Here is a 12,540-nt window from a genome sequence, read left to right as displayed (position 1 = left end):
CCTCACGGGCACCGGTGCCTTGGGGACCACTGCAGGCCGGCTGAGCCCCAGGATACAGGAGACTCCACGGAAGGTGCTGCTTCAACCGGGCTGAGACCCCCGCAAACTCATCACACATGGATTCGGGATAGGTCTGGAATGACGCCCCTGGTCAGACACAGCCCGGGAGTAGCGGGGGGTGCCCGCGGGGCGGGGGATGCCCGCGGGGCGGGGGGACCGGGGAACACGCAGGGCAGGGGCGGACGGGGTCTCTTTGTTCCTCCCCCCGCCGGTCCTCCATGATGTGCAGAGAGCGCGGGCGAGGCCGGCGCTGCGAAATGGCGGCCGGGGGGCGGGATCGGGGGAGGAGGAGGAGGAGGGGGAAGGGGAAGGCCGGGCGCCCTCCCTGTGCTGGGCGCTGCGTACACAAAAGGCTGCAGGGAAAACACGGAGGGCAGCGGGGGGTGCGGAGTGGCCTCGCCGGGCACCTCTTGCCCGCCCCTGCCCTCGCAGCTGTGTGTGGCCCGCTGCCCGCACACGCTCGGGGGGTCCCCGTGCCCAGCACCGCATCCCCATGCCCAGCACCGCATCCCCGTGTCCCACACCGCATCCCCGTGTCCCACACCGCATCCCCGTGCCCGCGGCCCCTTCCCAGTTCGGGTGGGAGCCGGGGGTGCGCGCCCAGTGCCGGCGCGTCGGGACGGCTCAGTTCGGCTCAGCACAGCCCAGCTCACGGCACCGCCGAGCTCAGCCGTCGATCGGGGGCCGCCGGTAGCGGGACTCCCGGCCGTGCGTGCCCCGGGATCTCCTGGGACAGAGCCGCGCTGCGGCGGGCGGGAACACGCGGTGAGTCCGGGCACAGGGCGGTTTTGTGCCGGGCTCTTTGTGTGAAGGGGTGACACGGCCAAACACTGGCACCCCACGGCTGGTACCTCCCGGGCAGCGAGAGGCTTCCCCAGCCGCGTGTCAGGAGGACGCGTGGCACTGCTGGGCCTCGTCCCTTTGCCTGTGGGGATGGGGCCGTTCCTGGGGCAGAGGCTGGCGGCGGGGAGGGGACCCGCCGGGGTTCCCCAGCAGGTCTGGGCTCCTCGGCAGGTAGAGCCGGTTTGGAGGAGCTGCGGGGCTGGGGAGGTTCCCAACCCTCCCGCCCGGCCCAATGGCAGCTCCCCGGGGCACACGGCACCCACAGGGAACTGGTTGGGAGCCTGGGAGTGACCCACGCACACGGGGCAGACGGGCAGGGGGTGTGGGGACAGATGCCCATAGAGCTGGGAGAGGGATGGAGCAGAAATTGCGGCTCCCCCACTCTTTACTCTTCCCTCTGCTCTTTGCCGCACCTGCGTGTGGTGAGTTTGTTCAGGTCTCAGCCTCATGAAGTGAGGATGGGGACACGCTGCAGCCCCCACCCCACGCCTGCAGGTGTGAGTCGAGCATCTCCTATTCTGGGCAGGTTTATGGTCGCTGCAGGCTGGAGGCCATTGACACCCAAAAATATGTGGACACAATAGGGCAGCGGGGAGCCGCCCGCCCACCGAAACCATACACAGACCCCGCAGCTTCCCCAAGCTGTGCCTGCTTCCCTGCCACCAGCACACCCCCTGCAGCAAAGCCCCCTCCTCCAGTGCCACCAAGGTCCTGATCCACCACCTTGATCTTCTCCAAGAAAGCGTTGGCACAGGCAGGTGTCGCCTACCCCCTGGCTGTGGTAGGGGGCTCTGCCTGGCACGGAGGACGGTGTCTCCTCATGAACCCCCCCATGTCCCTGTGCAGGGTGCAGGTTTATGTCCCCAAAAGGTGACACGGAGCCAGGGCACCATCTGGTGGTGCCTGGGCACAGCACATGCCAGCCCACACGCGTGCTGCCCACCCACACGCCCTCGCAGTGAGGCCCCATGCGCTGTGCACGCACGTGTGTGCACCCCCCTGCCCAGAACTCGTGTGTGCACACACACGTGCACAGGGCACACACACGTACACATGACCCCGTGTGTTAATGCACACCTCCCTGTTTGCACGTGTGCACGGCTGCGCATGCCTGCAGGCACTCGCAGGTGGGTGCTCAGCTGAGCCCACGGGTGCCCAGGTGAGCCCGCGGGTGCTCACACAGCCACGGGGCTAGTGTGAGGCTGGGCAGGACACCTGTGCCACGCTTGTGCCACGTCTGAGCACGCACACTCGGGAAGGCGATGTGTGTGCATGCAGGTGAGCGGTGCTGTGCTCTCTGTGTTTCAGCTGGGCAGGCAGCACTGAGAAGGTGAGCACAGGGCATGCCTGACTGTTTCCCTGCTCCTCCGGGGTAGCAGAGCTGGACTGGCTTTTATTTCTAGCAGGGATCTCCCTCCTTGAGCCTGGGGAGTAATTTTCAGCTCTGTCACAACTTCCCTGGGAGAACCTTGGGCCTCTCAACCCTTCCCGCTTGCCCAGGGCATAGGCCGGGGTGACCACAGGTGTGGGACATCGCAGTCCATGGGGAGTGAGGACAGGGCACTTCCCGGGACTCCGAGGCCCGCCAAGGCAGGCGACTGCTCTCCAAGGGGTGTGTATGGCTGCAGAGGTTTTGGCCGCCAGCCTGGCTCGCACAGCTGGAGACGGAAGAGCTAAATTTAAAGGTGTTGGGGGGGGCTGGGTGAGGCTGCCTGGCGCGGGGCTTCCCTCTGGCCGCCTGCACGGGAGGCACGGGTGTGTTTTCGGCCGCCGCACCCTTTCTTTCACCAGAGAGGTAGAGGCCTGGCGGGGAGAAGCGCCGGTTTCATCACCAGGAAATGAGGCTGAGGACTGAGCTTGAACAGTGCTGTGTGTCCCAGCGGGGACATCCCTTCCCCTGGACAGCCCTGACCTGTTCAGTGCAAGCACCCTCAGACCCTGACACTGTCCAGCAGCTGTACTGCTCACACCCTGCCAGACGTGTGCTCGCACAGCTGGACACACGCACACAGCTGGACACACTGACACCCCCCAGACCCCTTCACCTGGGGCCAGCCCCTCACACATGCACCCTGCAGCCCTGATCCTTCATCCCCACCATTTTGGGGTAATAAAAGTAGTGTTTGAGGGTGTTTACAACTTTTATTTAAAAATCCCTTTCTGAGATAATATTCAGGGCTGTGAGCCAGGGACGAGGTGCGTGTGTGAGCCTCTTGCAACCAGGGTGGGGAGTTAAGAAAACCCATAGCAGGAAAGTAGGGGCTCCATCAGGCCCTGAAAAGTGCTATTGACTGCACTGGCCCCCAGGGTCAGCGAGAGCACCCAAATTTTGAGGAGTGGGGATGCATCGAGCCAGTAGGGTGCCCTTGATGCCTCCCCAGCACCTGCAGGTACTTAGGCAGCTACATGGGTGCTCCCATCCCCCAGCCACCAGACTCGGGACCCCGCAGGCGCCAAGCAGACTTGGGAGTTTGCTAAAATGAAAATAGAAAAAAAGCCTGGGACACCATCCAAAACTGACGAGTGTTAATTAATTCGTCCTCGCAACGTGATCTGCCCTCGGCTCCAGAACATCCTAACATAGTCACAGCCGCGGCCGCCCACCCCAGCCTCCCTGCTGGCCACGGCCTTATTTTAGGGAAGAGGTTGTGCAGCTGCTCTCCTGGACCTTGAACACCTATGGATGCTGAGGGCCTTGAGATGTGGGTCATGGAAGGAGGGCAGCCCTGCCAGTGTGTGTGGCCTTGACTATGGGGCTACAGCCTCATGTGCCCTACAGCAGTCTGCCAGCTCCACAAAAACCAGCCCAAAAATCCCACAGCAGTGGGACACCCCATCACCCCTGGGAGGTTGGATGGGGTCCCACTCATCCCTTGTTCCCCCCCAAAGTGCAATGAGAGCATCAATATACTGGGTCTGGCATGAGTCCACTGCTGACACCTCCCCTGAGGGTCAAGCAGAGCTGCCTCATTTCCCCATGTCCCACCACCACTGTGACCCCAAAACTCCTCCTGCTCCTACACCCTATTCTCCTTCAATGGGACAAGGGGGCCAGGCACAGCACCCCAGCCTGGCCCTTGACACAGGGTGCAAAGCAGGATTTTCTGCCTCTGCCTGTTCCTGTCTGACTTTTTATTCCTGAGGTCTGAGGATAAGGGCTGGGGTCATGCTGGCAAGCTGGGCACCGCTTAGGGTCTGACTCTTTGCAGTGGGGTCGTCCACCTTGCCACCTTGCAGAGTTTTCTCCATAAATCCCCAGCTCTTGAAGTCCTGAGATGGGAGAAAGTGAAGCCAACCCCAAGCTTTGCCCTGGGAGAGGCAATACCCTGTAAGTGAGAGCAGGGCTGGCTTGGGGGGCACCAACTACTGCTTTTGGGGGTGGGGGTGGGCAGGAGGGAGGGGGAGGCAGGGGCGAGGGGAGCAGGCAGTGCCGTGACTCAGCCGGGGGTGGCAGCGGGTGAAGTGTTTGTGTTTAGTTTCTAACGTTACGGTTTCCACAGCACCGGGAGCAGTCCTGGAGGGCCATGGGGGCCCGGCGACACTGAGGGTGGGATGGTGCAGCAGCTGGACCGGAGAAGCTGTTCTGTCGCTAAGGCCACAACAGCTAAAAATACTGCGGGCCATTGTCACCGGCAACAAAGCCACTGGCGTATTTTCAGCATTATCTCGGTCGCCATCAGCTCTGCCGCCCTCCCAGGAAGTGCTGTGCCCACTCCACCCGGGCACTGCACCACCTGCCCCTGGGTGCAGCCACTGTGCCTCAGTTTCCCTCCTGCACACTGTGCTATGGTGCCACTCCCGATCCCACTGCTGTCATCCAACTTCTACCCCACAAAGAGCCCTGAGCTGCCACACTCATCCCCTTCACATCCACGGTGTTCCCTGCCCCTAATGAGTGCCTGGGGACACATGGCTCGCAGGACAGCCATCTCTAGCCAGGCAGCTCCAGCCCAGGCAGCTGGAAGGAGACGGCAGAGACTGGATGCAATGTTGGCCAAGTGTCACCAGGAGATTGGTGACAGTCCCTCCTCCCTGCTGGGGCACCAGCTCTCCTCCTCGGCTCATTCCAGCAGGCAAAGCCAACAAGGCTGCTAAGCTGCCCGGTCCGGCCATGCTCAGCAGGGAGCTGTCACTGCTCGCCCTGGGTGAAGCGAGTTGGCGCGGTCTCAGCACAGCAACCGGGTGACCAGGGAGGGCTGTGCCAGGCCGTGCAGGCACTGCCAGCAGCTGAGCACTGCCCCAGCCCCAAACCACCAGGATAACCCTGGATTTGTGAGATTTCCCCACTAAAACAGGGAGTGAAGGGGATTTAACTTGCCTTTTCCCTGCCAGAGCAGCTCGGCTTTCCTTTCTTCCAACAAGTCCTTCTCCACCACGGAGAGAGCAGATCAGCATCAGCTCATCCACAGAAGCTCGGGGCAGGGACAGGGTGGTGGCAGTGACCCAGAATTGGGCTCGGGAGGTGGGTGGCCAGAGACAGGTTTGATCACGGGTGGGCTGGGGCTGCCCATGGGTGCTTTGCCGGGCAGGGGGCACAGCTGAGGCAAGCAAAGAGTCCGTCTGGTGGCACTTGGATTTCTCAGCACAGCCCTTAGCTGGGAGTGCTGTGGCCCTGCTGGGATCCCTCCCCAGCCAGTCGGCTGCACCCCTCCATCGCTGTATGGGAAGCTGAGGACCAGGGCCCAAGCAGGAGGGACTGGTCACCCCTTCCGTCTGCTCCTCAACAACCTGCTCAACCCCTGTCCTCATAACAGCCCTGGCATGTCCCTTAGTGCACACGGGGAGATCTTTCTGGTTTGCATGGGGGGTGGCTCTGCACCCCTCTCCCCTGCCCTGTGCCCCCTGGTGTTCTGCCCCACTCTTGTCTTGCGGTCTTGCTTGCTCCAGCTGCAGAGCCCGGGGAAGAGCAACCTCTCCCCATAGCACAGATGGTCCCTATGGCAAGGGGAAAGGGAGGTGAGACCTGCTTTGGGAGAGGCAGGGGGCCCCACTTCCCTGGGGGAAGACACACGAATAGGGCCTTGTCTGTGGTGGGACTGAATGCTGCTGCTGGGGCATCTGTGGCTGGGGGGTGTGGGGGTCACCTACACCCCAGAAAGGCGAGAGCTGTGGGCCACCCCACCAGCAGCACCCCTGGAAGCAGAGATTGAAGAGTGGGTGGAAGAAAGGGGTCTGGTAAGAGCAGAACTCTGCACGTAGGTACAGGAGGATGCTGGGGAACGGAGAGCAGGAATACGGGAGATGGCAGTATTGGGGGGGGGAGGTGGGGGGACCAGGCAGACCTTGAAGGAGCAGATATTTGGGGCGGGGAGTGGGGGAGACCTGCAGCAAAGTGGGGTGTGTGAGACCAGATCCGCCACTGCAGTGGGGACTGAGGGGCGGGGGGAAATCGGGGTCCTTCCTCAGCCGCAGTCTTGGTCCCCATTCCCCGGCAGCGGGGCGGGGAGCACGCAGCCCCCCCGGCCGGGCCTCGCGGTGGCGGCCCGGGGGAGCGGGAGGCAGCGGCGCGGGACGGGGAGGAGCGGAGGAGAGCGGCGGCACCGAGACCAGCCCCGGCGGCCAGGGCACCGCGGTGGGTCGGTACCGGCGTGCTCCGGCGGCCCCCGCTCCGCGGCGGCTCCGGTACCTTTGAGCGGCTCCGCACCCGGGCAGCTCAGCACCTCCCGTACCCGCGGGCGGCTCCGGCACTCCCGGGCGGCTCCGGTGCCCCGGGTGGCTCCGGTACCCTTGGGAGGTTCCGGTGCCCCGTGGCGGCTGCGCACCCCGGCGGCTCCGGTGTCCCGGCTCCGGGCAGAGGCGAAGGAGGCAGCGGCCGCAGCCAGGCAAGCGGGCGGGGGCGGCCGGGCCGGAACTCAGCCCCCCGCGTCCCGGGACCCTCGCCCGCGGCCCCTCCGAGGGCAGCGGGGCACCCAGGGGGGATCCGCTGGAGGGTGAATCCGGGGAGGGCAGCGGGTATATACAACCCCCGTGCCGAGAGCGGGCCGGATCCGGGATTTGCGCAGAACAAAGGACCGAGGAGGGTGTGTATGGAAAAGTACCGGCGGGAGGGGAGCGTTGTTCGTCTGCAAACCGGGCTGGGGGCGACGGTGCGTGGTGCGAGGGCTGGGTGTGCCAGGGCAGGGGCTCTGCAGGGAACAGGGGTTGCAGCCATCCCGACGTCTGAGGGCTTTCTGCCCCCCACCCCCCCTCCCCAGTCATCCTACCGCAGGTTTAATGGTACAGAGGGACTGCAGGATTTGCACCTGGGTCGGGGGGAGCAGAGTGCCCGGAGTGCGACAGGGAGGGGTGAATGCGTAGGTGGGCGTGGGGGTCTCATGCAGGGGATTTGTACGAGGTGGGTTTAGGAGTGCTTGTAAAGGAGGGTTGGGGGTGGCTGGGGGGCAGATGAGGGATCCGTGGGGCTGGCATTTGCCACTTTCTGTGCCGGTGGCAGAAATGCCGCCTGTGCTTGCCCACATGATCCGCCCACTGCTGCGCCAGCCACCTCTGGGCTCTGCACCCCGGTGCCCTGGCCATGAACCAGGACATGAGGGGACTCGGGGCGACGGGGCTGCGCTGCGCAGGCACCGAGGCTCGGAGACCTGCAGGAGGGCAGCGCTTCCCCTTACGTGATCTCGGCTGCATGACCGGGTCTCGCAATGGGAGATATTTATAGCACTGCTCCACTAGCCCGAGGTTTGCACGGCCTGGAACGGGGCTGGCAGCTGCCGCCCCCCCCCCCCCCCCACCCAGAAGCCTCTGGATGCAGCTGAGCCGTTTCCCCGGCGGGGCTGGGGTTGGGTGGAACCCGCAGGGCTGAACGGGCTGTATGGAACATGCTGGGGCTCGCTGCCAGACTGCAGGCTCCTGCGTGCTCTGCTGCCTGCAACGCTGCCTGCAACGCTGCCTGCATGCGGAGGCCTCACAAGAAGGGTGCAGGGAGCAGCTTTTGCTTTGGCCTGGGCCAGCCAGGCTCTGTGCAAAGATGGGGACAAGAGGGAGGGTTCATGTTTTGACTTTGCTGTGAGACGCAGATTGGCCAGAGCTATTGCAGCCTGCAGGGGAAGGTGAGAAGACAGGTGGGACTGCATGTCCAGGAGTGTTTTCTACATGCTTTGTACCTATGATTCCAACCACCACGTGTTCCCAGACCCCAGCAAAGGGAAATGAGAGGTCTAGGAACTGCCCCAAGTCAATCCATGCTGCTCTACACTCTGTGTGTGGAGCAGCCTTCTCTTGGGTCCTGCTGGAGCCACCAGCACATGGTGACGGCCAGTGCCAGATCTGTGTTCCCTCTTTGTGTCAGATGGTCCCACAGACATGGTCCTCTCCTGACCAGACATCTGCTCTGCTGATGCCTCCAGGCTCTTCCCTCCCTGGCACAAAGCCTCACAGTATGTGGGGACGCCTCTGTGCGTGCCCCAGCTCCTCTCCCAGCCTCCTGATCCACATAGTTTGCACGTGCCAGCCAGATGCCATTGCTCTGCTGCTGTCACCACCCCATCCCAGACCCCCTCTCCATCTTTTTTACCCCCTCCACCCAGAAACGCCAGCACCAGGCCAGCAGCTGTGTTGTGCCTTCCTGCCGTGCTCACTGGGTGCGTGGCATCTGCTCGCCCTTGGGTGGGGGGAAGGAGTGGGGAAGGGAGAAGCAGGAGTGGGAGATCAGGGTGAGGGATAAAGCCAGGCCTATTTTTATACTGCAAAGTAATTACCAGAGCTTTCCAATCCTTAATCTGCCGAGAGCACCCTGGTGCGATTGGATCCTTCCCCGAGCCTGGCAACAATTCCCCCATCACACATCTCCTGCGTAAAAGCCCCGTAAACTCCCACACTTGGGCTCACACTGGGATACATGTGCTGCAGAGCTGCCAGCACGTCTGCCCCCCGCTTCCAGCAGGCCCTGGCCCAGGAATAGGGATGGGGACCCTGGCTGGGACCCTGGTTTACAGCTTGGGAGGATCTCACTGCTGAGCCAGCGGGGTAGGATGCACCCTTGGCTCAGCTGCTGGGTAGATTTGGGTTCCAACACTGTGAACACACAAAATCCACATTTTCCCCATCAGCTGCCTCCTGGGGGTTTTGGCTCAGATTAGTGGCCCACACAGCACCCTCCAGCACCCATCCGGCTTGGCTTCCCTCTGGCACAGCCAGGGTTTGGAATGCCTCTTTCCCGACGGCGCACAGGGCGGTTCTGGACGGCAGTGCCAAGTCTTGGCTGGCTCCTTTCCCAGCCTCTCCCTGTCCTGTTGCCATGTCAGAGGGTTGCTGAAGAACCTGTTCCATAGCTCCCGCCACAGAGGAGGAAATGAGGGGTGATGTTTGCAGGAACACCTTTCATCCCAGGGCTGGGGGATTGCTTTGCCTCTGCCTGTGTGTGCAGCTGGTTCCAGGGTAGAGCATGGGATCTCGAGAGACCAGGGATGGAGGTGAGGACTCACCGTGTCCACCCAGCCTGTGCTCACCAGCTCTCCGACACCTCACCCCAAAGTCAGGCTGGGCTATTCAGCCCTGCTCCATGACAGGAAAAGGGGCTTTTCGTGACACAGTTTCTCCACTGTGGAGTTTGCAACACCCTTGCCAAGTATTTGGGAGTAGCCCTCGATCCATCTGTCTCAGTGCACGGCAGCAGGCACAAAGTAAACTTGGAAGTGTACAGGATGCAGTGCCCCCACAAACACTGCTGTTCTACAGAAGGACCCAGTGCAGGGACTGCAGAGGGTGAGCCGCCTTCTGGGCATCCCCAGGTGACCCCCACCAGAGTCCCTTCCCCCTGCCTGGCAGGGACCCAGCGCCCTGCCGGAGCCAATGGCCATAAAAGGCGCTGAAATGGAGGAGCTGGGAGGGGGGCCTGGCTGCTCCTCGAGCCTGAATGGGATCTTCCCGTCTGCCCACTCAGGTCAGGCTTGCCAGGAAGTGGGAATGGGAGGCTGGATGGAGGAGAGCAGCCCTAGCAGCTCGGAGTGGGTTCAGGAGGCTGGGGCACACCATGCTCCCCTCCACCTCCCCTTGCTTCCCTCGGGGGCACATTTGGACCATGGCCCGGGATGCCGGGGATCTGCATCACCTCCCATGAAGGGCTTGGAGGGATAAAGCTGCCTTTTCATTGGCACCTGAGCTGTGGGGCAGTGGGGGCTGGGGGGTGAGGGGCACTCAGCGGGCTCCCCCGCCAGCCCCCCACTGCCTCTCCCCAGACAATGGCTGCCCTTTGTTGGGGTTTTACGCGTCCGGCCCCCTTCCCCGCAGCCCAGCTGGTGACATTTTACCACCTCCACATTCCCATGGGGATTCAAAGGGCACAGATGCACCATGAAACCAGAAAGCACAGCCTCCCCCCTCACTGCTCCCCCTCCCCTGTGCCTCAGCATCCCCAGGGAAGCAGAGCTGGGATGAACAGAGGGGATGCTCACACTGGGAACCTTCCTTTGGAGCTATTTCAAGGGTGACCTGCCAGCCCTTGGGAGCTCCCTCCATCTTCCTGCCCTTCCCTTGTCATCAGCTCTCCATTCCTTTGTGACTCTGTTGAGAGCCTTCCCCTCATCCCTGTCCCAAGAGGGCCTGGCATGCCAGACCCCCGCTGATGGGAGATGAAGGGAGGCAGCGTAGGCACCATTTCCAAGCTGGTGACACTTGACCTTTTGGAGCTGGAGCCATGTGAGTGGTACCCACCCCTTCCCTGCAGGCACCCAGCTGCCAGGGCAATGCCAGGCAGGGCTGGTGGTGCCAGACCCGGCCTTGCTCTGGGCTCCTGGGTGTAGCCAGTTTGTGGGTGTAGCCAGGCTGTGGGATACACAGTGGCCTCTGTCCCTTCAAGAGAGGTCCCAGCATGCAGGCGTCCAGCCCTTCCCTTCTGCTCCCGGACTTCTGGGGGCTTTCCCTCAAGGATCTGGGCAAATAGCCCAGTTCCTCCCAACCAGTCATTGCCTCCACAGGGACCTTGGGAAAACAGCCTGTAAACAGGCAGATGGAGAGCGTGAGTCACAGTGACCGAGAGGGAAATAAATGCATGAGGGGAGTTTGCAGCATGCGCTGGGTCATGGGGATGAATCCAGCCTCTCCCAGTGATGGTGAGTGGCTGGCACGTAGGTGCTCTCCTGTGGAGCCAGCTGTCCCAGGAAGGGGTATTTATCCCACTGATGGGAATGTGTCCAGACGAGCTGCAGAAGAGATCCAGCCCTCCTCCCCCACCGAAAGCCTCCCCTGATCCTTGCCACTTTCATTCCAAGGGATGAGCAGTTGCTGCCCTGGAGGCAGCAGCATTTCAGCACGCAGCACCCTGCCCGTAGAGCCATGCAGATCATTTCCCCGCTGAAAGTCACCCCGCCGTGGTTATTTTTGGCTGCCGGCGGGGCCGGAGGAGCTGGCTCTCTCCCAGCCGCTGCAGCGTGCCCCGTTTGGAATTGCGTCTTGCGTGGTGGGTAGCGCTTGGGTGAACAGGCTGCCTCCAGCATCCCGCTCCCTGCTGCCAAGTACCTGCCTACCCTCGCCCGTGCGCAGAGCAAGAGTGCAATCTAGTGGCTAATCCCACTGGGGACACCGATGACGCTGGGGATTAACTTCTGCAAAAGCCTCCCGTGACACCGGGCACCTCTCTGAGCCTCACCTTACCATCCCAGCTCGGGCACTGGTAGCCCAGGGTGGTGAGAGGTTTACCGAGACTCCAAAAACGCTGTCCTTTTTCCTGTCCTCACTTGAGGCTGGAGGGATATCCAGGGCTGGGAGCCACGGCAGAGTGTGGTTAGGGCCTGGGAGTGTGTTTGCCAAGGTGAGAGGTGCCCTCAGTGGCGGAGGGAAGGATGCAGGTCCCGGGGATGAAGGGTGCTCGTGGGCTTGCCTGGGGGGCAGGAAGCATCTCACTCAGGTGCTTCCCCCAGGACATGCACTCACCCGGCTGCACCCCAGGAGCACCCAGCCTAAACCTTTCCGTGTTTCTCCATCAAGAGCCGCTACTGCCGTGTCTCCCACAGTACATCAGCTCTGTCCCCTGCCCAGCATGGGGGGGGGACGGACCCGGGGCGGGGCTGGTGCCCCGGACAGGGTTGAGGTGCTGCTGAGCGATGCTGAGAGTTTTGGGGGAGAGGGGGGTACACTGCCTCTTTTTTGCCCCCCGAGACCCCGGTGAGGTCCGGCCGGGGCTCATTTCCCTCTCTGCCCTCCCCCCTTCCCCCCCCACGCCGTTGTCTGCACCGGGGGTGACGTCCCTAAGATATGCTGATTTATTCACGTTAACCCTTTTCCCGCGGGGCTCGGGGGCTCTCGGGGAGGCGGTGGCAGTGGGGCGAGGGTACCCCGCCTCTGCCCCGGCCCCTCCGGCCCGTGGTCCCCCCGCGAACGGCCCTTGCCTCCCTCCCTGCCCCGCGGGTTGCCGTGGGAACAGCACCGGGCTTCTGATGTCACCGGGACTGTTGCTACGCGACCATCCATCCCCGTGTGAGGTCACTGTCGCTATGGCGACGGCCGGTGCGGCGGGGGGGAAGCGGGGCCTCCCCCGGGGCCGGGGGGCGGTCTGGAGGCCGGGGCCGCGGAGCTCCCCCCACGTACCCCCGGGCGGGAGGCGGGCACGAAGGCCGGGAGAGTGGCGTCCTCCCAGGGGAACAGCAAAAGCTTCGCATTAAAACAGTGAAAAAAGGAAAATAAAGCTCTTTTTTTTTTTTTTTT

General features: G+C 63.0%; 1 protein-coding gene across 1 annotated transcript in view; it reads left to right on the top strand.

The window, feature by feature from the left end:
* LOC121671140 (collagen alpha-1(I) chain-like) overlaps positions 1 to 12,540 on the top strand; it is a 17,488-nt gene extending 4,948 nt beyond the window's left edge. Inside the window, exon 2 of the mRNA XM_042042385.1 lies at positions 6,280 to 12,540. Within this exon, the coding sequence (XP_041898319.1) occupies positions 6,280 to 7,247 (968 nt within the window). The 3' untranslated portion in view covers positions 7,248 to 12,540. The remainder of the gene's footprint in view (positions 1 to 6,279) is intronic.

This window comes from Corvus kubaryi, unplaced genomic scaffold (assembly GCF_017639235.1).
Source record: "Corvus kubaryi isolate FWS band 111438036 unplaced genomic scaffold, C.kubaryi_AGA036_p1.0 37397, whole genome shotgun sequence".
NCBI classification, from domain to species: Eukaryota; Metazoa; Chordata; class Aves; order Passeriformes; family Corvidae; genus Corvus; species Corvus kubaryi.
Note: the sequence above shows the minus strand (reverse complement) of the source record. Positions and strands in the feature narration are given on the sequence as shown.